General features: G+C 32.4%; 2 protein-coding genes across 2 annotated transcripts in view; one reads left to right on the top strand and one right to left on the bottom strand.

The window, feature by feature from the left end:
• The window catches only part of LOC140448105 (uncharacterized), a 652893-nt gene extending 645439 nt beyond the window's left edge, over positions 1 to 7454 (top strand). Inside the window, exon 9 of the mRNA XM_072541173.1 lies at positions 2480 to 7454. Within this exon, the coding sequence (XP_072397274.1) occupies positions 2480 to 2762 (283 nt within the window). The 3' untranslated portion in view covers positions 2763 to 7454. The remainder of the gene's footprint in view (positions 1 to 2479) is intronic.
• A 1015-nt stretch (positions 7455 to 8469) lies between these two features.
• On the bottom strand, positions 8470 to 24353 carry LOC140448100 (glyoxylate reductase/hydroxypyruvate reductase-like). The gene is made up of 6 exons (XM_072541167.1): positions 24139 to 24353; positions 18456 to 18577; positions 16997 to 17186; positions 16184 to 16350; positions 11515 to 11805; positions 8470 to 8656 (listed from the first exon to the last, which is right to left on the bottom strand). Exons 1-6 carry the CDS (start codon positions 24210 to 24212, stop codon positions 8538 to 8540), a joined length of 963 nt encoding a protein of 320 aa, XP_072397268.1. The 5' UTR covers positions 24213 to 24353; the 3' UTR covers positions 8470 to 8537.
• Between the last annotated feature and the right edge of the window lie 2651 nt (positions 24354 to 27004).

Here is a 27004-nt window from a genome sequence, read left to right as displayed (position 1 = left end):
GACGAATAAACACGCCAATGCCAAGCAAAAAATTATCCAAGAAATGTGCTTTCCCTGAGAGCTGTTTCTGAAGTTTATCAAACTATGAATCACCTGGGGATTTATCTCTTAGTCTGCTTCGAACTTTAATGCGATGAACTTTTTATTAAGCATCTAATCCCTAATATCTCACTTGTGGTATTTTTTATCTTGTAGGGATAAATCATTGGAAATTAAAGCAAATATGGTAACAGGTGGATTTGTACACTTTAGCAGTAGAATAATTAACTTTTGGGCCAACATTGAATACAACCTACTGGAGTTAATATAACAATACGTTAATTACATAAATTGGGATAATTTTATGATAAATAATTATTGATTTAAAAACTAAAGTCTAATGTACAAGTTGTTTCCTATTGCACAGTAATACAAAACAAGATTGTCGTAATACAACATACTAGTATATTGTATTATAAATTCTTAAAATGTATCGCATAATATATTATACAGTATGTAAAAGCCAAATGGAATAAATTCATTATTTAGGTTACTGTACATATTTATAAAAAATCCCGAAACACGTCAAATTTAAATTATAACTTGACATTCTTTAACGTGAAAATGCAACCCCTACCTTCAACCCCCTTAGAATGACAGGTACAACCCCCAATTTTTAAAATAGGATGTATAGGCTTGTGATATATCGTTTGAAAGGTCTTTTCATTCTCCATTCAAAAATGTTGTCGCTTTCAAGTTTATTAAGATTAATTAAGATAAAATAAATTAAAATCATGTGGTTACCGAAATTCGCTACAATACAATCAAAAACTAAAATGTAATGCAAAACGTAATAAAATGTAGAACACGAAAAAGAACTATGAATGTTAATGAAGTAGATGTTCAAAATGTTCACCGCGAACGTCTTGGCAACATCCTAATCTCAAATAAAACTGTCTTCTAACATTATTTAACATAACAGGCGTGATCGACCTAATCGCAAGCGTTATTCGTTCTTTTAAGTCATTTAAATCAGAAGGTTTAGTTTTGTACACATGGCTCTTCACATATCCCCATAAAAAGAAATCTAATAATGTAAGATCAGGTGATCGCGCTGGCCATTCAATCGATCCTCGCCTCCCTATCCACCGATTGGGAAATATTGTATCGAGGTACTGCCGGACATTAAGTTGGTAATGTGGTGGTGTTTCATTCTGCTTAAACCATATCGTATTCGCTGGAACTTGAGGGTTTCCTGGATCAGGATATAAATTTGCCAACGTTGGAATGACATCATTTTGAAGTAGTGCCAAATAATTGTTGCCATTCAAGTTGCCCACAATGAAAAAGGGACCAATGATATTGTTTCCTACAATCCCTGCCCAAACATTAACCTTTTGAGGGTATTGAGTGTGTTCTTCTCTCATCCAGTGAGGATTTTCCGTGGCCCAGTAGCGGCAATTTTGCCGATTAGCATGACCGTTAAGTGAAAAAGTACACTCATCAGAAAACATAACGTCTTCTAATTGGATAATATTGTTATCCAACATGTCCATCATTTGCTCACAAAAAAAAGTTCTCCTATCAAAATCGTCTTCCATGAGCTCCTGAGTAGGTATCATCTTATAGGGATGCAATTTATTTTCTTTTAATATGTTTACTATCGATGTATGGCTAGCATTGAATGTAGTGGATGCCTGTCTACTCGATGTATGTGGATTTTCCTGAAACTCAAGCAACACATCTAATTTGAGTTCATCACTCAGTGCATTGGCAGCTGCTTTTTTTATCTGCCTTACATGACCAAACTCGCGAAACTGCTTCTCTATTTTACTTATTGTTCCTTGGGATATAGGCGGTAAATTAGGAAATTTCTCATGAAATAGGCGAGTTACTTCCTGTTGTGTTCGGGTGTTATCTCCGTAACCAATCATTTGTAAAACTGTTATTTTATGCATTTCCGTTAATCTAACCATTTTTCAGAATTGAATTGAACGAACTTTTTACTTAAATTAAAATACTGACAACTTAAATAAAACAATTTACTAATGCGTGTTAAAACAAAGCGACAACATTTTTGAATGGAGAATGAAAAGACCTTTCAAACGATATATCACAAGCCTATACTTCCTATTTTAAAAATTGGGGGTTGTACCTGTCATTCTAAGGGGTTGAAGGTAGGGGTTGCATTTTCACGTTAAAGAATGTCAAGTTATAATTTAAATTTGACGTGTTTCGGGATTTTTTATAAATATGTACAGTAACCTAAATAATAAATTTATTCCATTTGGCTTTTAAACACTGTGTACAATTGAATCTCTATTTCCCAATGTCACGATAAAAACTTAAGAAATTCTGTACCGGCTTCATTTATCCATTTTTTTAAGTTTTGTAATAATGTGTAGAAGGTTCAGGAAAGAAAATTTTTGTATAAAATTTTTTTATAAAAATATTTACAAAAAGATAAATTTTTTTTAAGATAACTTGTTGATTTTTACAGTTGTCCCGAGCTCGGTGCCTGCATTAGCTCTGATCTTTGGTGCGACGGCCTACGACATTGTCCATCCGGTAATGACGAGCAGGAATCCAACTGTTCGATAAGAGGAGGATTTCCCACGGCCTACCTAAACTCAGCTGCTCTATCTGCTTTGGCCATCACCGCACTGCTGCTAGTGGTGATTGCTGCCTTCTACGCTTTTAGGCACTGGAGACAAGAGCAGAAGAACGTGATGGTGTCAGTGACGGAACATACTTTTTTAGAGTTTAAGAGCGGCTTCTGTTGAAAGAAGCCGCTGGTAACTGTGTTGTTGTGTATATTTTAAAGACAAAGCGGATAGGGTATACGGTGGGATTTATCTTGATATGGTTCATGAAATATATGTATTTAGTTTTCAAATAGTAATTTGATATGATATTTTCTATATTTCGTCAAATTGTTATTCTTTATATTAAAGAGAATTGATCAGCAAAACTGTTCTAATATTATCATATTTTAATTCTTATTAAAAATGGATCTTCGCTTTGTGTATTGACACTGTTTACATATTTATTACATACATTTAATATGTTGAAATAATTTTACAAATAATATTAAATTCAAAACAATTCTTGAAAAACAATATATTTTTTCTTTTCGCAGACCATTTTGCATCGTTCTGTATCTTTATAATTGGTCCAAGTTATGAAATGTAATACAGAAATATATAATAGTATATTACTTTATGAGGCGGAGAAGCATGACTTTTCTTGACGCGCCCGATATTACGCGCCGAACGAAGTGAGGCGCGTAATAGTGGGCAAGGGCTAGTCATAGCCTAGTGTTACGACATTTAATTCCTAGCTCTACTCCTTTGTGTGTTTTTGGCCCATCCTATAATAATAATTGACATATTGTTCATAGATTTTAGTTAAGAGGCCTTATTTTATATCTGCATTTGCTTTATTTCTTCTTTTTATTTCTTTTATCTAACTACTTCAGTCAACTTAAATGTTTTACAAGAGTATGCCCCAACCAGCAATGAACCAGAAGAAGAGGTAGAGCTATGGGTCATTGATAAATTTACTTAAACGACTTAAAAAAAAAGATATAACCATTATTATGGGTGACTTGAATGCAAAAATTGGTACCTCAAGCAAAAAATGGTGAATTTATTGGGTATTTTGTTCTAGAGGAGAGAAATAAAACGGAAGAATGATTAAAACTGTTTTTAAAGGAAAAAAAATTGAAATACTAAATACATTCTTAAAACTACTACCAAGACGCTTGTCTTGGATATGCTTAAGTCTCTTTACAAGACCAATCAGGAAAAGTAATATGTAATTAAATTGACTGCATAATGGTGCGCAAGAGATTCCGTAATGGATGCCTATCAGTTAAAAGTTACCCCGGTGCTGACATATCATCAAATCATGTTCCTGTTTTTGGTAAATTTAGGTTTAGATTTAAGATTGCAAAAAGAATAGTAACAAAAAATGTGATAGGAGAAGACTAAAAAGTACGGCAACAAAAGAGACAGTCGCACGGATTCTTTCAGAGAAGCTAAGTAACATGAAGCAAATATATAATGCATGGATCACTCCAGAATATATATGAAACCTTTAACAATATCATAGAAGATAGTCTAATAGAAAAGAAAGAGAACAGGAAAATTTGGATGAATGACAACTTTAGATTGATGAATGAATGCGAGATCAACAGGGAAACCTAATCACAAATAAAAATCAAGAAATTTGCAGATGGACCAAATACATACAAGAACTCTTTGATGATAATAGGTCCTAACAACCTTCATCCTACATGAAATGTCCACTTACCAATCACATCAGATGAAGTGGAAAAGGCAATATCACCAATAAATTATGGCAAAGATGCTGGCCCTGAAAATGCATATGCTGAACTCACAAAACTATTTAACATCGATAGTACTCAATGCCTAACAAAAATATTCAATGATATTTATTTAAGCGGAGGAATACTAGAAACATGGCTAAAGTCGTCATTTATTGCTTTATTAAAGAAAACAAAATTGATTTCTGGACCATCAGCTTAATGAATCATCTTTTAAATATATTTCTAAAAATCAAAGGATATGCAGACTGTGTGAAGAATAAAATCAGCCGTACACAGTTTGGTTTTCGGAATGCAGTGGGAATGCAAATGCTATTTCAACGATGTAGAGACGTAAATTGCAATATTTATGCTTGCTTCATTGATCACTACAAAGCATTAGATACATCAAAGCACGACAAGCTGATGAAGAGATTAACAAATATTGAAATAAACACTTGTGATCTAAGAATTATTAGCAATTTTTACTGGTATCAAACATCGTCTATCTATACAGAGGCAGGAAAATCCGATAATATAAAAACCAAACTTGGGGTTCGAAATAATAACTATCTCAACTGCTGTTTAGTATATACTCTGAGGAAATTTTTCAAGAAGCAGTAGAGGATATTAAAGCCAGAATTAGAATTAACGATGAATGTATCAATAACATCAGATACGCGGACGACACGGTGGTATTGCTGACAGTTAGAAGTTCTCCAAGAGTTATGAGACCCTCAAGAAGAATAAACAGGATAACAGAAGTAAATCAGAGATATAAACTTTCACTAAACATTAGAAAAACAAAAGTATGCTGATCTTTAAGAAGGAACAGCAATTTGGACGAATCAATGTAAACGGTCAATGAATAGAAAGAGTAAAAACGTACACCTACCTTAATAAATGTAAATAGTTGGTTGGTGTTAATATATAAGCTGGTTCTAATTTTATGAATAATCCGGTAAAAATATCACTTAATATGCTATTTTAATATAATATAAATAAACTTTTAACTGAAATTAAATTGTCAAAAATGCCGTACTTACCCTGTCGCCATCTATTGGAAATTTACATAAATAATCTTAACTAGTGTTCTCTTTTACAATTAATACGGCTTCTTGGTTGAACTCAGACAAATACGGCCTCTTAATTTTTGTTATAAAACAGTAAAAAATAGAAAATCAAAATCGATCTGTCCAAACTTTTAAGAAAATGATCAGTTCGTAAGATAAAAGTTTATGAACACAAGGTGTTTATAGAGGCGCTATAGAGGCTCTCTAATCAGCAAAGTACTTATCGTGTGGGAGTCCTGGGTACAAGGCCTCCCACAAGAAATCCTAACTCGAACAACGCAAGCCAGAATCTGCTATCTCTAGTAACTTATTATCGATCTGTATTGCTTGCTTGAGTCCCCATTTTGAGGTAAGCCCAATTCGATGACTGGACACTCGAGGATGTAGGCCCCTGATGTCCGTTTTTTGAGTTTTGTTAGTATTTTTTGTAGTTTGCGCCTTTTGTTATAGCTTATGTGGTTTATTAATTTTTTTGGTAGCCGAAGCCGTTTTTTTTGCTTTGGCTATGTGGAACCTATAAAATCAATATTAGTAAATACAATGCCATGCCAAAGGTGAGCGAATTCTCTTTTTGATAGAGCTACGATTATGTAGACTTTATTATATGTTTGCTAGTGTTTGCTGTTTGAGTTTTCTGGGACTTGTGTGTCCCTATGCGAGAGATGCATATGTAATTATTACACTGAGATGCATATGTATCCTGTTTTCTGGACTGTTGCGTTAACATGTTGTGTAAATGTTAGACCTTGGTCTATTGTGACTCCTAGGTATTTAACTTCGTTTTGCCATTTGATGGTTCTGCCTTACACTTTTAGCTATTCTTCTAGGTTATTTCTTCTCTCTTTGAAGATAACCGTTTGGGTCTTTTTTGAAATTATTGCTATGTTTCATTGGGTACTTTGCGATTTGTAGATTTCTTACAGCCTTATCCAGGTTTCTATGTTTTGCTGCGATTGCAGTGTTGTCTGCATAAAGGCTGATTAGTGTTCTGGGTGTTCTTGGAACGTCTGCTGTATATATGCTATACAGGAGGGGTATTAGGACTGTCCCTGTAGTACTCCAGCTTCTGGGATTTCGTGTTCAGGTAAAACTGATTCTATCTAGACCCTGAATCTCCGGTTGCTGAGGTATACGAAGAGGAGTTTTATCATGGCCTTGCTGTATCCATAATCTCTTATTTTGTATGTCAGTCCTTAATGCCACACTCTGTCAAACGCTTTACTTACATGTAGAAAGGCTGCTCCTGTATATAGCTTATCGTTAAATATAGCTGCTATCTATGTATTCTGTTAGTCTGAGTACTTGTAGTTCGCTGGAATGTTACGCTCTGAATCCAAATTGTGCTTCTAGGATTAACCCTAGCCTGTCTGTCTTCGATCGGAGTCTGGTTTGAATGAATGGTTTTATTATCTTACTGACTTCTGGAAGTAAGCCAATCGGCCTATTTTGCGGAAATGTGTCGTTTTTTCCTTGCTTTGGTATCGTGATTACATTGGCTTCCTTCCATATGTTTGGGAAAAATCTGTATCTTAGTATCGCGTTAGTTATTCTTGTCAGACATACAATTGCTTTCAAAGGAAGATATTTCAGAGCTCTGTTAGTGATTTAGTCTCGACCAGGTGCTTTCTTTGGAAAACTTTTTCTGATCAGTTCACTTATATCTTGATTGTTTTTAAAAGCGGTACTATTTTAGTTTTACTAAAAAATGTATAAAATATTTCATGGACTTTATCTTAAGTATTACTAGTGATTATAGAAAATGAATGCAATAATTTAAAACAATCTTAATAGAAATTGTTGGAGAGTATGCGTGTAAAGTATTTCATAAGAAATGCTTGGAGTCGAATGTCGACTAAAAGTATGTGATGCTTAGTACAAGGAGGAGAAAAATTGTAATACTTCAATGACTGACAATATATCTGTTGTAAATGTATTGTAATATAAGAAGTTTTTATGGGTATTACTAAATAGGACTCTAAGGCATAGTGCTATCTACTTTGTTTTATATTATTTTGTTAAATTATGGAAAAGTAGAATACGTACATTTTCTGAAAATAATAAAAATTGTAAATCTGGTTTTGTAGTTTTTTTTCTATTTTTATAATATTGTGGTATTTACACATAAATAACAAAGAAATATATTATATACAGCAGGGAGGCCAATTCGTCGGTCGAGATCGACCAGTCGATCGCGGCTCCTAGGTCAGTCGATCGTGGGCAAGGAAACAATTATCCTATTCCCGTCCTAAATATTTGGCATTTCGAGCAGATTTCACTGGTAAACTGAGCACATTGAATCTGGTAGGTACTGCAAGGCAAGAACAAAACATTATCAGAAATTAAGAGTTTCATTGCATCATTCAAACTTCAAGCAGTATCTTTGATAGTTGATATTGAAAGGAAAAATTTTCTAAGATTTGCCAACATTAAAGATTACATGGAAAAACACCCTGCGTATGTTTTGAAGCCACAGAAGTATACAGTACAAATTCAGTCAGTGGTATCAGACTTTGAAATCCATTTTAAGGATTTCAATAAAATTAAAAAGTTGGTCGAATGTATCCATTATCCATTCAATGATACTATCAATGACACCTTTGAACCACCCAACCAAAGAGATATTCCAAATGGACCAACTTAGATTTATGGTCATTTGTGTGAAATGATAAATATCCAAATTTAAAAAAATATGCTGAACAACTGCATTCATGTTTTGGTTCAACCTATTTATGTGAATCAGCGTTTATATATTTTAAATAAACGAAGAGTAAACAGCGTTCCAGCTATAAAAAAGCCAGCGACACGTGGATTTTTGATTAAAGGGGGACACATTTTTCGGTATTTTCTATTATTCTACTTTGACCTCTACGCCAAAGTAAGAATCACCCCAACCCAAGTTTCTGCCTTAAGTATATTTTATATAGATGGAATTTGTTCTTCTTAGGGGATTTCTAAAACAAGTTTGATTCATTCCAGATACAGCTGCTAGCTGCTAGTAATTAATATGGAATCTAGGTGAAAATATCCCAACTTTGCAACTTCACTATCTTCATTACCTACAGGCCGTTTAGTTCAATAAAATGTGTTGAATTGTTTTAATAACTTTTATTCATTACATGTATAGATAAATATTGTTAAAAATATAGCTGCATAACACTCTAGACTACAGGCGTCACCATTTCTTCACCTCTCAGACCTCGTAAAATATTTTGAGCTGTTAAATTTGACATGCCATCCCGTGTATTGTTAGTAGCACTACCCAAATGAGGTACTAGCACTAAAAAATAAAAAAAAAAAACAAGAAATTTATGAGACATTAAAAAATATATACAGGGAGAGTCAACCCTAACGGGACGGAAAATTACAGCGAAAGAGTAAGAGATTTTAAAAAATGTTTACACTAATAGTTTGTAAGTTGACAAAAGCTATACTTTGAAGTTATTTTAAAATATACAGGGTATCTCAATAATTTGCAGCGTATCAAAGGTATAGTCTTAGGGGACACCAAGTATTTTATTGCATTTTTTAATTGTTATAGTTTTATAAGGGTTCCCTATACCTAAGTACAGAGTTTTTCTAAATAATGTCGACTTTTCTTAAAATTTAAAGTTTTAGAAGAAGATAATTCTTAACTTATTTAAGCAATTATACCAAATTTTCTCTTATGTCTAAATAATAATAATTGGACATTTATAATTGTTGGGTAAGTTGGGTATTGGGTGAGTATAATAGTTAATCCTTGATTAAATAGAATTATGCAATGTTTAATATGTGGTTTATTTTAAATGGAACACCCTGTATATTAATAAATAATTATATTAACCAAATGTTCCTCTTTAAAATGGTATAAGGATGTTCTATACCTAGGTGAAATAGTTCTTGCGTAATCTACAATTTTCTTGTAATTGATATTTTAAATGGAATACGCTACATTTGAAGGTTAAAATAAATTTATTGACGTTTCAATTTCCACTTCGGAAATCGCTCCCAAAATACAAACATTAATAAATTAAATAAACTTTGTTTTTTGTTACTTGGTGAAAAATTCTTATAATTTAATTTTATCTGACTCATTTATATTGACAATTCAGACATCATTTTAACCCTTTCGCTCATGGCGTCTACTATTGTACACATAATTTTCAAATATCTGGCCTACCCACAATTGGCTTCATTTTACAGTTGTTATGTGATATCTTATACATCCACAGACATTCTATAATAAGTATTGCCTAGTTTAAAGTGACTACTGGCATAAAGAAGCATCAATTTATAAGAGCTGTTTACATGGAAGTTACTGCGTTACACGTTTTATCCAGGTATCAGGTAAGCTCTTGTAATTCCATAAATATATGAAAAATTATCGGTCATAAAATATGGTGTCTCCAATTGTAGACAATTGTATAAAAGAAAAGTTTTATTTTTTTAAAGATATTTTATTTGTTTCAGCAAATCATGTCAAGAGGAAATTTTAGCGGAAAATGAAGAGCTAGAAACGGGCCTTTCTGATATAATAGAAGGCCTTGAAAGTGATGGTAGCGATGAAGATGAAGATATTATAATGCCAAGAAGAATTGGAGATCCTTTACCTGATGATATGGAGGGTATAATCGAACAAGCAGACGAGTTCCATGATGTTATCGAGGAAAGCATTATAGATGAGGAACATCCGACTTCAAATTTTTGGATATAGTTTGAAGTTGAAAAGTTTGAAGATATTTATCGAAATATGGATATATCATAAAGATACGAGATCATATGGAGGCAATTTGTAAAGTTCCAAACCAGAAGTTTGTTTTTGGAGGAACAATCAGTTCAAAACATTTCGCTTGAGAATGAAATATATCCAATAGACTATTTCATAAAATATTTTACAGAAAACTTATTCTAAAAAATGGTCGATTGTGCCAATATTCATGCTCTTCAAAATAATGACAATCATTTCTCACCAACCAATTTGAAAGAGCTGAAAGCTTACACATTACACGTGGATTACACATAATTATTGGTTGTTTGAAGTTTACACGTCTAAGTATGTACTGGAATAAATCATTGAAGGTGGCATTATGATAATGTCCATAAATAGATTCTACAAACTTTGAAACAATCTACATTGTGTTAACAATTTGTAGGACCGAAATCAGAACGACAAGCTGTGTGAGGTGAGACCAGTCTTCAATTCAGTACTAAATAGATAAAAAGAGGATACAAGATAGGATAGATACAGTAGAGACCTATGTTTGCGTGGATGAACAAATTATTCCTGTCAAAGGCCAATTTAATATAAAACAGTATATAAAAAATAAACCGCATCCATGGGGCTTAAAATTATTTCTACGTTGTAGTGCAAGTGGTCTAACATACATCTCTCAATGGAAAACAAGAGAAATAAATCCTATAAGAGCTAAAACAATTGGTCAAGGAGCCGCAGTAGTATTACACCCTTCAGAAAATTTAGCGCCACGAAGACACACATTATTTTGTGATAAATATTTTTCTTCTTACAATTTAATCGAGGTCCTGAATCAAAAATATCTTTATATAACGGACACTATTAGGCTAAACACAACAGTAACAGTTCGTTGCATTTGTTATCACTAACTGGTTTATTTTTATTTGCCTTTTTGTATGCAAAATTAGCCAGGAGCACGGAATTTATTAAGCAACTTCTGAAAAACTTCATTTTTTGGGTGTTTTCTATTAGGATACTTTTAAGCGTAAACTTAAGAAGCTAAGAGACAATTTTCCAAATATTCCTAAATGTAAAGTACCATGTCAACTCTTTCGTAGATAGTGTAATTATTAATTTTTAGGAACAATTAAGTTTAGAGATAATACACGAATGTTTCGGCTTAAAATAAATATTTTATCCTTTCGCTGTAAACTTCCGTCTCGTTAGCGGTGACTCACCCTGTATAATATAAATTTGTTAGTTGAATTTGACATGTAAATGAACAGAAATCATAAATACGTGGTTAATGTTTCAATAATCTCTATCCTAAATATTGCAAACAATAATAATTATTAATTTTTTTAAATGGTTTTGTTATTCTCTTATTTGGTTTTAGTCACGAAGTATATGTAGCAAAAATTATCGATATAATATAATAATCATCTAGCATTCTATCAACTTACCAACATTGGGTAATTTTAGTAATTCATTATCTGGTGGTAAAGGTTCTGGAGTCATCACATCTAAACCAGCGGCGTATATTGTTCCATTTTTTAAAGCATCAATCAAAGCTGGCTGGTCCACTACTTGACCTCTGCTTACATTGACAAATACTGCGGTTTTTTTCATTTTTGAGAAAAATTCTTGGTTGCACATTTCTTTAGTCTCAGAAGTTAATGGGACTACCACTATAACAAAGTCACTCTCTTCTAGTAAAGTGTTTAAAGATACAAATTTTGCTCCCAGTTTAGTACCTGAAATAAAATTTATTCAATTTAACTCATTTACTAGCTGCGAATAGTTTAACAATTATTTTAATGTATTAACTTAATGATAACACACCATTTTATATCCAATCGACACTTAATATAAAAATAATACACTTATTATAAAAATAAAATGTCGTTTATCAAACGTTATTTTAATTTTTTATAACAACTCGAGAACGACGGGATCGATTTGAATAATTTTGATTTTGAAATATTTGTCCAACAAAGGTTTAAAAGGTGAGAAAATATGATGTAATTATAAATAGAACAGTAAAAAACGACAATTTTAATTTCAAATACAAACAGTTATAATATTGTATACTGCTACATTTGCTACTATTGTATACTTGCTATTTATTATATATTCCGAAGAGTTATTGACGCAAGCACTTGAAAACTGTACAGAAGGGATCAAGATAAATAGTGAAAATATAAAATAACATCCGTTATGCTGACGATACAGTCATTATCGCTGAAAGTGAGACAGACCTGCAGACGTTACTAAACACAATTTGTGATACTGGGGAACAGTTTGATTTAACAATAAACATAAAGAAACCTAAAACCATGGTTATCAGTAAGAGGGGCAAAGTCATTACAAGGATCCAGATAAAAAATGAAGATATTTAGCAAGTGGACAAAATGAAATACTTAGGAGTCTGAATTACGAAAGATCTGATCCGAAATCAGAAATTCGCTCAAGAATAGAGCAATCAAGAGCAGCCTTTTTGAAGATGAGGAAATTTCTGAGTAACCAAAGACTCAACCTGCAAATCTGATGTTGGATGATAAAATGTTATATCCACCCTATTCTTCTTTATAGTGTCCAAGCCAAGTAATGTTGACTTAATGAGAAAACTGGAGCTTTTGAGATGTGGCTTTTTAGGACGATTTTAAAGATACCATGGACCGATCATATTACGAACGAAATGATGTTGCACAGAATGGGAAGAGACAGAGAACTTTTGACCAACATTAAAAGGCGAAAGAGAGCATATTTGGGGCACATACTTAGAAATGATAAGTACGAGTCGTTGCAGCTGATTATGAAGGGTAAAATCGAAGGAAAAAGGGGTCCTGGTAGACGACAAATATCCTGGCTGAAAAGCATTCGCGACTGGACCGGGTTAAACACACAGACGCTCTTAAGAAAATCAGAAGATAGAGACGAATTTGCAATGGTTATAGTCAACCTTCATTAGTGGAGACGGCGCTAGAAGAAGAATAATTCTGCTTTGGATTGACGTCACTAAACTAGGCTATCGTTACATCTGTTTACTTTTCACGCGATGGCTGAAGTTCGATTCACCGCCGAGAAGAAATCTTTCATTTTTTTTAATCCAATATAATAAAATATAATGATAATCAAAATGAAGTAATTAAATATAAATACAAAATAATGATAATTTAAATATGATAATTACTAAAATCATTAATCAAAATTTTTAAAGAAGCTTCTACAATCTCCATTAACAACTCTGACAGCCCCCTAAATGCTCCTATAACTCTTCAAGAGTTAGAATTTTTCTCTCAAATATAAAAAACACATCTGCAGGACCAGATGATATTCTACCAGTCTTCATAAAAAACTTACTTACCATTCGGAGCCAAATTAATCCTGTTAGATTTATTTAATACCTGCTTTTGAAAGCATGAATTCCCAGACCTCTGGTCTTAAGCAATAATCATTCCCATTACTAATCCTAACAAACTAGAAGACAACACTACCTCTTACCGACATATCTCTATTACATGTTGCATGTGCAAGATCCTAGAAAAAATTTTAAACCGCCTTATATGGTACTTAGAAAATAATTTTTTTACTTCATTCCAAAGTGGTTTTCGAAGAGGTAGATTCACATTAGAGAAATACGTTAAATTACAGACTTTAATTAATGAAGCTTTTACAAATAACCAAAAACTAATAGCAATATTTTTCGATATAACCCTGTACTATAACGGCACTGTATTCTACAAACATTTAAAGATACTGGCAGTTAAGGTCACATACTCACATTTATAAAAAACTTTTTAAAAAATCGCTCAATTCAAGTTAGAATATGTATATGGTATTACAAGCTGATCTATGATACTAGACAATGGAATCTCTCAAGGTTCGATTCTTAGTCCAACTTTATTCGTAATCGCTTTTAATAGTGTTATGGATGTAACTAAAGTACCCATTAAAGCTAGTCTTTACACAGATGACATTGCTATTTATACTAAATCAAATAATGGAATGACAGCAACTGAAATTATACAAAGTTTCCTAAACCATCTTCATAAATGGACGATAAAAACAGAATTTGTTTTTTCTACTGAAAAAACACAATACATTATTTTTAATAAAAATAAACCCACCTTACTACTAATCTAACATTAAATAATTTACCCTTAGAGCAGTCAAAAAAAATAAACTTTTTAGATCTATCTTTTGAGAGAACTTTAAATTGGAATTGGCATATAAATAAACTACAGCTTTTCTGTCAAAAGAGATTAAATATAATCAAAATATTATCCAACAAAATTTGGGGTGCTGATCATAAAATATTAATTAGGTTTTACCAATAGCTCATTAGAACGAAAATCGATTACGGTTGTATGTTACGATGCTGCATGTAAAACCACTTTTAATAAACTAAACAGTATTGAATCTACAGCTTTGAGATTAGCACTGGGAGCTTTTAAAGCTAGTCCGGTTAGTAGTGTGCAAGTTCTAACTGGAGAACCTCCCTTACATATAAGACGACAGCAACTATCCTTGAACTATATTGCGAAGATATCATCCCAGAAACAGCATCCTGTATTCTTCCACATCTGCAACCCTGGTCTTCCTTCTACCATAAAGACTAAAATCTCTACACCCCTCTAAAACACTCAATGGTCACTGCTGCCTACTACTTTAAAGAAAATTCTAATAGCATATCATTACCAACAATCTACCAACAATCATTACCAACAATCTGCAGTAAACGAACTAGAAACATTCCGATCATTAGAAAAGGAAGCGGCTTTTATTTGGGTACCTTCACATACAGGTATTTATGGAATTGAAAAAGCAGATCAACTGGCAAACAAAAGTAGAATGAGCTCAAACCATACTGAAAAATTGAAAACATATCCGTACATCGATCTAAAGAACCTGGTTAAAACCCACTGTACTAATACTGTACTTTAATACAAAATTAAATGTAATTTGCCCAAAAATAAATGCTGTCCTGGAGCTTTAAACAGAAGAACCCAAGTTATTATTAATTGTCTAGAAATTGGCCATACTGCCTTATCACACAAATACTTAATAACAAAAGAACCACTATCTATCTGCTCTGATCAACTGGCCGTTAAACATATCCTACTTGATTGTCCTCAATTCATGGAAAAAAAGATCCCACGGATTCACAGATGATGATCTCAAAAGAGTTCTCACCCAAAAAATTTCAACAGTGTTAACCTGTTATTTAAGAGGCATTAAGTTATTCAATTGTATTTAATGTAATATTTCTTGTATTAACTTACACTTACAGGGTTACACTAATAACCCTGCGCGGTTGATGTGGTTTTGTGTTTAAATAAAAAAAATTAAAGAAATATATTAAGATTTTTTAAATTTTAAATTTTAATTGTTTATTTAATCTTTTAATATCGACTTCATATTTATTATTGCAGGCTTTCGTTATGCTTTTGATAACGAACTCTCAACTGACTTTGCAAAGCCTGCTTTACATGCTGCTGGCTATATTTTCTCGGAAAATATGACATTGACAATTGAAGTTGAGTGTTGAATAAATTCTTCGGTAAAGTAGTGATTTTACTCAGTAAGCTTTCGATGGGAGTTTTCCGGAATTCTCCAAGAGCAATTTTAATGCCAAGATTATGTACAGTGTCAAGCTTTTAAGTATTGTTGTTGAGGCTGAGACACATGCAATTGACCAGTAATCTATTTTAGATCTTATTAATGTTCAATAATATATACTCTTAATAGTTTTTTTTGATCTGATCTCCAATTTCTATTAGCCAGGACTGTCAATAAGTTTAGTCTTTTATGACATTTGGATAGAGTCTGTTTTATATGCTCCTGCCACGACAGCTTTTGATTAAACCACGTGCCCAGAAATTTTGCAGATGGTTTAAATGCTATTGTTAAGTTATACATCTTTAATGTTGGGTAGACTTGGGGAGGTTTTTTGGTAAAGAATAGTGCCGAAGTATTTGGTTCTGAAAACTCAAAACCTAAACTAGCTGACATTTTTCTAACTAGTTTTACATGTCGAATGAAAGCTGGTTGAAAATCGTAGTCCTCTGTAGGGAAAGAAACTTATTTATATTTATACACAATAAATAATAAATATGCGCTGCTACCTACCTTCAGGTTTTTCTCGATGGCCAGTATACAAAAATTGTTTTACTTTAAAGACTTTTAATCTTTCTACAATTGCTTGTCCAATGTTACCTAGACCGATAATACCAACTGTTGAATTCGCTATGTCTTGTCCAAGCATCCATCCCCATTTGTAGGTTTCCCATTCATTTCTAAAAATATTAATAGCTGTAACTAATCAATGTATAAATGAATTTAATAAGTATATTTGGATATAACGAGTAAAAAGCAACGTGTTTTTCGTCAAAATGGATCAGAGGTCGGTAAACTACGGCTCGCGAACCACATGCGGCTCTTTAGATGTCCAGCTATGGCGCTTTAGTTCTATACGCAAATATTAAAAATATACAAAATCAACAAAGAAAATATTACAATGAAAGCCAACACAAAGACGAAAAAAGAATGGTTAGATACAACCATTATCCAAGCATCCAGAACAGGATGGTTAAATGACGTTAAGAAAAAAAGAATTCTTCTTCTTCATGTGCCGAGCTCGATTATCGAGCGTTGGCTATCAAATTGGCTATAGTAATTTTGTTGACGGCAGCTCGGAAAAGAGATGCAGAGGATCTGTTAAACCAATCTCCCAGGTTTCTAAGCCATGACGTTCTTCTTCGACCTAGTCCTCTTCTTCCGTCTACCTTGCCTTGTATTATTAAATGGAGTATATTATATCTCTCTGGGTGGCGCATAACATGGCCAAAAAAAATAGAATAAGGAGAAGGAATTCGAATTGTAAAAAATAGAAACAGTAATACAGTTAATTTGTTTAAGCATATTACAGCATATTACAGTTACCTCTCGATTTTTAATCTTCCTTCGTGAAGTCTTCTGGAAGCTGCCAATGCGAGTAACACTGCCATATCAGCTACAGCATCGTCGAGTACATTAGGCGTATTACCTAAACGAATACCACGCTTTTTAATTTCTTGTATATCAATATGATTATAGCCAGCTGAATTGCATCCAATAACTTTCATTTGCGGACCTAAAAATATTACCTAAAATAAATATATACAAAAAAATTATGATTATCAAAACAACTACGTGCTAATTGATTTCCTCTAACAAATCTATTTAAGATTGATTTTGTCCACTTGTATATGTGGTTAACTTAATAAGTTAACTTCTCTTTTAGAAGATTATTTTAATATTCGTCTATGCTAGAAATGCCTAGAAATTGAACAACTTCAGGAAAGAAACGACACCTTCAATATTCATAAAAAAGTGAAAGAAATGACAGATAGACACAGAAAAAAATAAGAACCAATATTAAGAAATAATAACAACGAGACTATTATAGGTACAGAAGACAAACTGGGGAGATGGAAAGAATACATTCAGACACTTTTTGACGATGAGGAACCTTGTTCTCCAACATCCACCGCTGCTTTCTTTCTATTATCATTTCATCTTAATCTTCACTAACAACCCTCTGTTGATTTATGCCAACGATGCAACCACATCAAGTAAATTCTGAGGCACAAACATAAAGACGCCCTTCAGGCTATCGCTCCTCAGGCAAAACAGCCCCTCAGGCAGTTCAAAGGACCTACAGTCACAAAACCTGAGCATCGAGGTCACGTGCGACAAGCGTGAGCTCGGTGGCCAGACCTTTCGGGCACTCAACCAGCGAGTAACCGATTTAAAAAATTTACCGATTCAGCAGCTGAGTGACCGAGCACACAAAAATCCGGACATCTGTCTGGAACACACTTTTGGGACACAAGGCTAAAGTCAAGTCAAATAATAAATTCAATTAATCATAGGAAGAAAAGCTCGTCTAGCTACCCATAAACTTAGGTGGAATAACCACAAAAAGTAAAACAGAGGATGTCCCATTACCCAGGGCATCCAAAGTAGTACTCAGTACAAAAGCTTCCATATTCACGTCCTGCGATGGGGAGGGGTGGTTGGTCATAGTTTGGGGGTCAGATAGGTACCGCTTCATTAAAGAGTGTGACCGGTTTGATCTTCAGACATATGGGTCTTACTGATCCATAGTTCATCATTGTACATTGTACATCAATTATTGTTAGCAATTTTTGTTTTAAGGTACCTTTTATAGTTACTTAAGTCAGGAATCACCTTTTGAATTTTAAATCCATATTATGGTATAATTTTATTCTATTATATTATAATTCTATTATAAAAAAAACTGGAATAGAATAGAATAGACTATAAAAATATAAAAATCATATTTTGATAAAGGCAATAATATTAGTAAGTATATATAAAATTAAGCAGTTGAATTTACCTGCTGCATCCAGTATTTCGGCATCCAAGGAAAGGCCGGAAGCCCAAAAAAGAGCATCTACGCCCTTAACATTTTTTAAAATCTCTGCTCGACTTTCAACTGCTAGTAACGTAATTTGACATCTAAAAAAAACTTTATTACTTATTATTCTATAAAAATATAATTAGACTATCTCAGGAGGAACACCATTACAGATTAGAAAAATTAGGATAAGGTCTTGAAATCTTGAAAGTCTCACAGTTAAGAGTGGGGAGTTAGTAGATGCGCTTAAAAGAAAAAGAGTACAAATTGCTTCTATTCAAGAAACTAGATGGAAAGGACAAAGGGAGAAAGAACTAGGTGAAGGATACAAGTTGTGGTATGTAGGGAAAAATTACACTAGAAATGGAGTTTGGTATAACTTCTGATAGTGAAATGAAAGATAACGTACTAGAAGTTGTAAGAACGAGTGGTAAAATAATGTCAGTGAAATTTGTACTTGATAAAAAAATATTGAATGTTGTGTATGTGTGTGTGCTCCTCAAACAGGTTGCGAATGAAAAAAAAAAGCTTTCTATGATCAATAAGGAGACATTGAGTGATATTGGATAAAAGGAGAAAGTAATAATAAGAAGTGATTTTAATGCACGTGTGTCAATCCAAGACAGGATATAAATCATTACTTGGAAGACTAGGATTTGGAACTAAAAATGAAGCTGGAGATGACATGATTGAATTAGCAACAGCATTAGATATGGCCATTGTTAAAACATTTTTTTAAAAGAGAGAAACTCAACTTGTTGCATACAAAAGTGGACAAAATCAATCCCAATTAGATTATTTCATGACAAGAATAGAAAATATTCATGAATGTAAGAACTACAAGGTAATTTTTAGTGAAACAGTAAGCCCACAACACAAGTTGCTTGTATTGGACATCGAAATAAAAAAGCGAAACTAAACCAAAATATCAGAGAGGACCACAAAAAATCAAATGGTGGATGTTAAAAGATGAGAAAGAAGGTCAAAAACTGAGGGCAAAAATATCAGAAAAAATGTGTTGGAACATGAAAGGAAGTCCTAATACAATGTGGAGGAAGATGGCCAGTATCATTAGAGATACTGCTATTGAAATACTTGGAAAAACGTTAGGAAAAAAGTTTGAGAATAAGAAGACCTAGTGGTGGTCTAACGCAGTTCAAGAAAAAATAAGAGAGAAGAGAAGATTATATACTGTCGCCAAAAAGGAAGCAAACGTAGCAGTAGCAAAAGCTAAAGCAGAAGCATATAATAATCTATACAATCAACTTAATACCAGGGAAGGAGAAGCCAAGATTCATAAAATAGCCAAACATAGAGCAAAGAAAGCAAAATATTTTAGATTAGATGTATCATTACATAGCATCAGATTAAATGTATCCAAGATAAAAATAGTAAAATACTAATTCACGAAAAGGATGTCAAAAAGAGATGGAAAAAGTACTTTCACAGGTTATTAAATGAAGAATTTGACAGACAACCAGTTGAGTTAACGATGACAGTAACAACAATGGTCACCAAAATAACAAACGAAGAAGTGGCTTAAGCAATTCAAAAAATAAAGAAACGAAAATCAGTTGGAACAGATGATATTTCTAGAGAAGTGTGAAAAGCATTAGGAGAGATAAAGACAAATTGGTTAACAAGTCTGTTTAATAGAATTATGGAAGTTGGACAAAGGAGAAGCAGTGTATTAGTATCTGTCTACAAAAACAAAGGAGATATACAACAATGTACAAACTACAGGGCCATAAAACTACTTAGTCACACCATGAAAATATGGGAGGGAGTAATTGATAGACAGATACTTGAAAAAACCGAAATATCCGGTAATCAGTTTGGCTTTATGCAAGGCAGATCGACAACAGACGCAATTTTTATTGTAAGGCAGTTAACGGAAAAACACGGGAATAAAAAAACAAACCATCATATGGTATTCATTGATCTTGAGAAAGCATATGATAGAACACCTCGGGACATTCTGTGGTGGGCACTCAATAAGAAGCGAGTCCCCGGTGAATATGTAAAGATTGTGAGAGATATGTATGAAGGAGTAACAACTAGTATTAGGACAGGTATTGGAGAGACTGATAAATTTTAAGTGAAAGTAGGATTGCACCAAGGCTCGGTCCTTATTTACTCTAATTAGTTCTGGATCAAATAACAGCGAAACTACAGGGTAATAATCCGTGGTGCTTAATGTATGCTGATGATGTAGTGTGATGATTAGACTTCGGCAAATATGCATATTGCATATTTTGCATATTGTGCATATTTTATGCAAATATTTCATATTTTGGCATATTTGTATAAAAGTTTGCATAAAGTGCATAAAAGTTCAGATTTTTATACTGTATTTGAAAATTTTTAAACATACCAATTTATTTCAATTCTTGTATAAAATTTTGTAGTCATTTTAATCAAGAAATGATCTAAGTACGTAATCTCTACAGGTACAAAACATTTACAATTTCAAAGAAGATCAATTTAAGTAGCCCTCAACATTCTTATTAAGTCTCAGTCACTGAGGCATTCAGTTATTGGATAATCGCTAAGGGTTCGCTCATTTGCATTTTATGATCTAATCCCCAAATCTATCTACAATTTATTGTATCTTAACAGCAGGTAAACGGCTAATAGTTTTGTTCCTAATTTAGGGATTTTCCAAAATCTCCCAGTTTATTGAATTAGGTACCTAAACATTTCTAATTTGATGCTCAGATTTGTAAATCATTTTTGTTTTGATATTCAAAGCGTAAACACTCGTTGTACGTAACAAAAAGGAAGATTGTGATTTTATAATGCCTAAAACAACCAGTGCTTCAACTTGGATTAAACCTTATAAAGAGCTGTCTATGGATATGGGAAAAATCTACTGTTCAGTCTGTGGCAAAATTGTAAGTATCTAATATTTTCTATTAAATATCTAATATTTCATACATACAGGGTGTTTCCAAATGACACTTACAACGTTTGACTGTAGATACTTCTCGAAAAATTGAACAAAACGATATAGTTAATGAGGGGTCAAACTTATTTACTTTTCGAGATACAGGGTGTTAAAATTAAAAAAAATTAAATTCTTTTAGTTAATAACAACAATAACTTTAAAACCAATAAACGTATTTACTTGAAATTTAGTATTCGTAGGTTGTTTTTAAATGAAAAATAGCTTCCTTTAGTGAGAAAAAATTGTCCATGGTACAATACAATGGTGTGTATTTAGAAAAATTTTTCACCTTTACTTTTTTTTATGAAGTCAGCTATTCTAAAATACAATTATTTTTTTTGTAATTGAATTAACAAAAAAAAAAAAACTTTTGTTGAATTTTAAAATAAGTTATATGATGTACTAATGGTTACTAACAAAAACTAATTTGTGGATTAATACTGCATTTAAAACACTTATCGAGTGTTTTTTTTTTCAAACCAGTTATTTGATTAACCAAAAACACCTTGTATATTTTTATATTTTAAAGGTTGGGTTAAAATAAAGGTTTTTATTTTTATTTATAGATAGCATGTGAGAAGAAATTTCAGATAGACCAACATGTGAGAACTGCTTCACACATTGCAAAAAAAGGAAAAATAGGAGGAAAACATCAAACTTCAATGGCTAAATGTTTCCAATCTACTTCAAAAAAATTAGATGAGCAAGAAACTTTTAATGAAGACTTGTGTCGCGCATTAGTGTCTGCAAACATACCGCTTTCAAAATTAGCAAATGTAAATTTTAGTTCGTTTCTAAAAAAATATTGCAAACTTAATGTTCCAAGTGATCGGTCTCTAAGAAGAAATAATGTGAACGGGCTATACTCGTCGGTGTTAATTAATATTAAGGAAGAAATTGCAGATAATTATTTTTACATATCTGTAGACGAAACCACTGATTCCTCAGGAAAGTATATTGCTCATTTATTGATTGGTGTTCTTAAAGAAGATACCTTACCAAAATCTCATCTTATTTCATGCCAGCAACTTGAGAAAACAAATGCTTTAACAATTTCGCGTTTTATACAAGAACCATTAGCAACTTTTTTTCTTCCGACAACTATTTCTTCTAATAAATTACCGCTTATTTTATCGGATGCTGCTCCTTATATGGTGAAAGCAGGACAAAATTTAAAAATATTTTTCCCAGATTTAATACATGTTACTTGTGTAGCGCATGGATTAAACAGAGTTGCAGAGGAAATACGAAAAAAGTTTCCTCTTGTAAATACCATGATATCCAGTGTCAAAAAAGTATTTCTTAAATCTCCTATAAGAATTCAACTTTATAAAGAAATGCTACCTAACATTTCTCTTCCACCACAACCTATTTTAACGCGATGGGGAACATGGTTAGAAGCAGCTAATTTTTATGCAGATCATTTTGTTAAAATAAAGAACATAATTGATACGTTAACAGATGAAAGTTCCCAATCTCTTTTGGATTCTAAACAAACTTTTCAGAGTAACTTGCTTCAACAAGAACTTTCATTTATAAAATCAAATTTTAGTTTTGTTCAAAAAACAATTACTCAGTTAGAATCACCAAAACTGTCATTGTTCGAAAGTACAGCATTAATAAAAGAATTTGCGTCATGTTGTCGGAACGTTAGAGGTAATATTGGAAAAGATATTTTAAAAAAATTTGAAGCTACTATGGAAAAAAATAAAGGTTACCATATTCTTTCTGAAGTAGTCAGTGTTCTAGCTGGAAATATTTCAGAAACAATTAATTTAGAACCAAATGTTTTGGTTAGTTTGAAAAATGCTCCCGTTACATCAGTTGATGTTGAACGAAGTTTTTCCATATATAAATATATGTACTCAGACAGAAGCCACAAGTTTTTGTTAGAAAATTTTGAACACCACTTGGTCATTTATTGTTACCATAATTCTAAATAAGTTTATTCATACTTAAAAATGATGTTACTTAAAATAAATGTAAATCTTAATGAATAGTAGGAAATATTTAGTTATGTACACTTTTTTTTTTAAATAAAATTGTTACTATTTTACGATTTTTTTATTTATTTGTATGCATATTTTGTAAAATATTTGCATATTTTCGGGTAAACACGTGCATATTTATGCGCATATTTTCTACATTTTTATTTGCATATTTGCCGAAGTCTAGTGATGATGTAGTAGGAAATAGTGAAAGCGATTTGGAACAAAAACTGGAACAATGAAGACAAGCTATTGAAGAAAAAGGTTTAAAATACTCTTCATATAAGGACCAACTAATTGAAGAAAATGAGAAAAAAAAGCCGCAATACAAATTCAAACTGGATGTTAGCGATAGCATACCACCACCGCAAGCGCTTTTGGGAGTGAGTTTAAAAGGATCACTTTTTAGAATAGTTGCTTTTTGTTAAGGAATTATTTTTGTCAAAATAAATGTTTATAAACATGATTTTTAAATAAAATTGTATTTATTTTAAATAAAAAGGTAAATAATAAGATCCTAAAAATTTGTAAAATTTACAGTTCTAGGTCATTCGTATATACGATCTCAGAGACGTACATTAGCACTTATGTCAAAATAATTCACGTTAGCACTGAAAGTTTAACAACGATTGCAAATTATTAAAACCTGTTTATTAAAAACCTTAAAACTGACATCAAATCGTTTCATTATAATCGTATTATGTAACACCTTGCTCTGTTTACTTACCCATTTTCCCTCAACAAGTTTAATCCGCATTGTTGTATAGTTGGGTTAGTAACTAATACCTTCCACCTGTTCATATTCGTTCGGTAAATGTAACACCAACACAGATTACTTTAATACTAACTAGAAAAACTTATATATATAATATAAATACATGTGTATAAAGGTTCTTATCTTATGCAGATAAAGGCTACGACTTGTTTAAAACGAGTGGATATATTTATCACAAACATCAAACATATCAATAAATATATTTATGAATAGGTAATTATTGTTGAAAGTTAGAATATAATTGTTAAGAACGTATAAACTACCTAATTATAAAATCGTCAATATTTTTGTTTGTTTAAAAGTATTATGCAGTATAATAATTATAATCAGTGGCAGCTCGCAATATTTTAGTTTGGGGACATAAGAAATAATCCAAACTTTTTAGTTCATATAAAAAAGATTAAACGGAATCCGATGTGATTTCTGTTTCTATTTATAGACAATATTCCTTATCATCATTCAGCCAGTCTCGTCCACTGCTGGACGTAGGCCTCCCTCAGTTTTTTTCAATGTTCTGTACACTGGGTCGGTTGTAGTCAGTTTCTTGCTAATCTTTTCACGTCGTCGGTCCATCTATATTCTAGCAAATAAATAATGAAATGAGTCATAGGCGTGATATCGTAAGTTATCGTATAATTTAGCAGTCCTTATAAGTTTTATTTTACCAAGAAGAGTATCAGTAGCGGAGAATTTATTTTTTTATTAACATATGGCGTATTAAGAACACATAATTAAAACTAAAATTTTTATAAAAAACGGTTAATGGGTTATTACAAACGCACATTTCTAATATATCAATATAATCTAAAACATTTTCGGTCTCATTCAGGAATTCCATCTTCTTAGGTTTTCTTGCTGTTCTGTCAATATATTACCCTCCTTATCTCTTTACTTCTTTTGTTTGAATTCCTTTTTGCTTTTGTTCAGTTTCTGATAAAATTTTCTCGTCTATTTTGGCTTACTTAGATCTTGTAGTTCTTGAAGTTCTTTGTTCATAGTTTCTTTCTTCTTGCTGCGGTGGATTTTCTTTTTTTCCTTGCGTAGTTATTCATATGCCTCCTCTGCTTGTCGGGTTCTGTACTATTGTTGCATCAGTAAATATGCTCTATTTTCTCTCTCTATTATAATATGATATTCTTCGTCAAAACAGTCATTCATATTTGTTCTTCTTTGTTTACCTTTTATGCCTAGTAATTCTTTAGCGGCTTCTTTATATTTTGTTTATATTCTCTAGTTTTGTTTGTATTTTTAAGTCCTTCTACATAGTATTGTTCATGTTTAAAACCTTTTTCCTTTTTACATATTTAAAATGTTGGCATTTACACTACTTTTGATTTAATAATGATCAGAACCCGCATTTGCTCCTTTTCTTGTGCGTATCTTTGTTATATTGGATTGCTGTCTTAAGTCTATAATAGAATGATCCATCATATTTACTGTAAGCCCCTCTGGTGGTTTTCGGGTGCCTTTGTTAGCGAAGGTAAAATTATACCATCGATTAAAAAATAACTACTAGGAAAAAAATCACTTTTGAAATCAGAGGATCAAAAATATTTAAAATTCGTTATTTCTCAAGCACCGAATTTGTTTATTTTATTGAGCTGTGATATCATTCCTGTTCCATACCTTCTTCTTCTAGTGCCGTCTCCACTAATGAAGGTTGGCTATAACCATTGCAAATTCGTCTCTATTTTCTGCTTTTCTTAAAAGCGTCTGTGTGTTTAACCCGGTCCAGTCGCGAATGCTTTTCAGCCATGATATTTTTCGTCTACCAGGACCCCTTTTTCCTTCGATTTTACCCTTCATAATCAGCTGCAACGACTCGTACTTATCATTTCTAAGTATGTGCCCCAAACATGCTGTCTTTCGCCTCTTAATGGTGGTCAAAAGTTCTCTGTCTCTTCTCATTCTGTGCAACACCATTTCGTTTATAATATGATCAGTCCATGGTATCTTCAAAATTCTCCTAAAAAGCCACATCTCAAAAGCTTCCAGTTTTCTCATTAAGTCAACATTCCTGGCTTCGACACCATAAAGAAGAATAGAGGGGATATAACATTTCACCATCCGATATCGGATTTGCAGATTGAGTCTTAGGTTACTCAAAAATTTCCTTATCTTTAAAAAGGCTGCTCTTGATTGCTCTATTCTTGACCACATTTCTGATTTCGGTTTCAGATCTTCCGTAATCCAGACTCCCAAGTATTTCATTTTGTCCACTTGATCAATATCTTCATTTTTTATCTGGATCCTTGTAATGACTTTGCCCCTCTTACTGATAATCATGGTTTTTGTTTCCTTTATGTTTATTGTTAAACCAGACTGTTCCCCAGTATCACAAATTGTGTTTAGTAACGTCTGCAGGTCTGTCTCACTTTCAGCGATAATGACTGTATCGTCAGCATAACGGATGTTATTTATACTTTCACCATTTATCTTGATCCCTTCTGTAAAGTTCCATACCATGCAAGTTAAACGTTTACTTTGTTTCCGGTTTTTCCTTTGACGAAATTTTTAGTTTTTTATTGACGCTTTTAAAATGAAAATATTTGCTTCGTTGTGTAGTTGCGGTAATCTGCTAATTCAGCTGTTGTGTCTGTATTTTGAAGTGTAAACAATTTTCGACCTAATTTCAGGACGTTGATTAATTCCATTACTAAATAGACTTTTCGGTTATTTGACAGTCAAGAGAATTCAATTTTTCTCAGACATAAACTTCAAATCTCTATAATTGTGTATTTGTGACAATATGATTCATGTCATGCATGACTCGATGTATATCTTCTTCCAAATAAACACGTTTTGCCATGTTAGACAA

This window comes from Diabrotica undecimpunctata, chromosome 8, assembly GCF_040954645.1.
Source record: "Diabrotica undecimpunctata isolate CICGRU chromosome 8, icDiaUnde3, whole genome shotgun sequence".
Classification (NCBI taxonomy): domain Eukaryota; kingdom Metazoa; phylum Arthropoda; class Insecta; order Coleoptera; family Chrysomelidae; genus Diabrotica; species Diabrotica undecimpunctata.
This window is presented reverse-complemented; position numbering and strand designations above follow the sequence as displayed.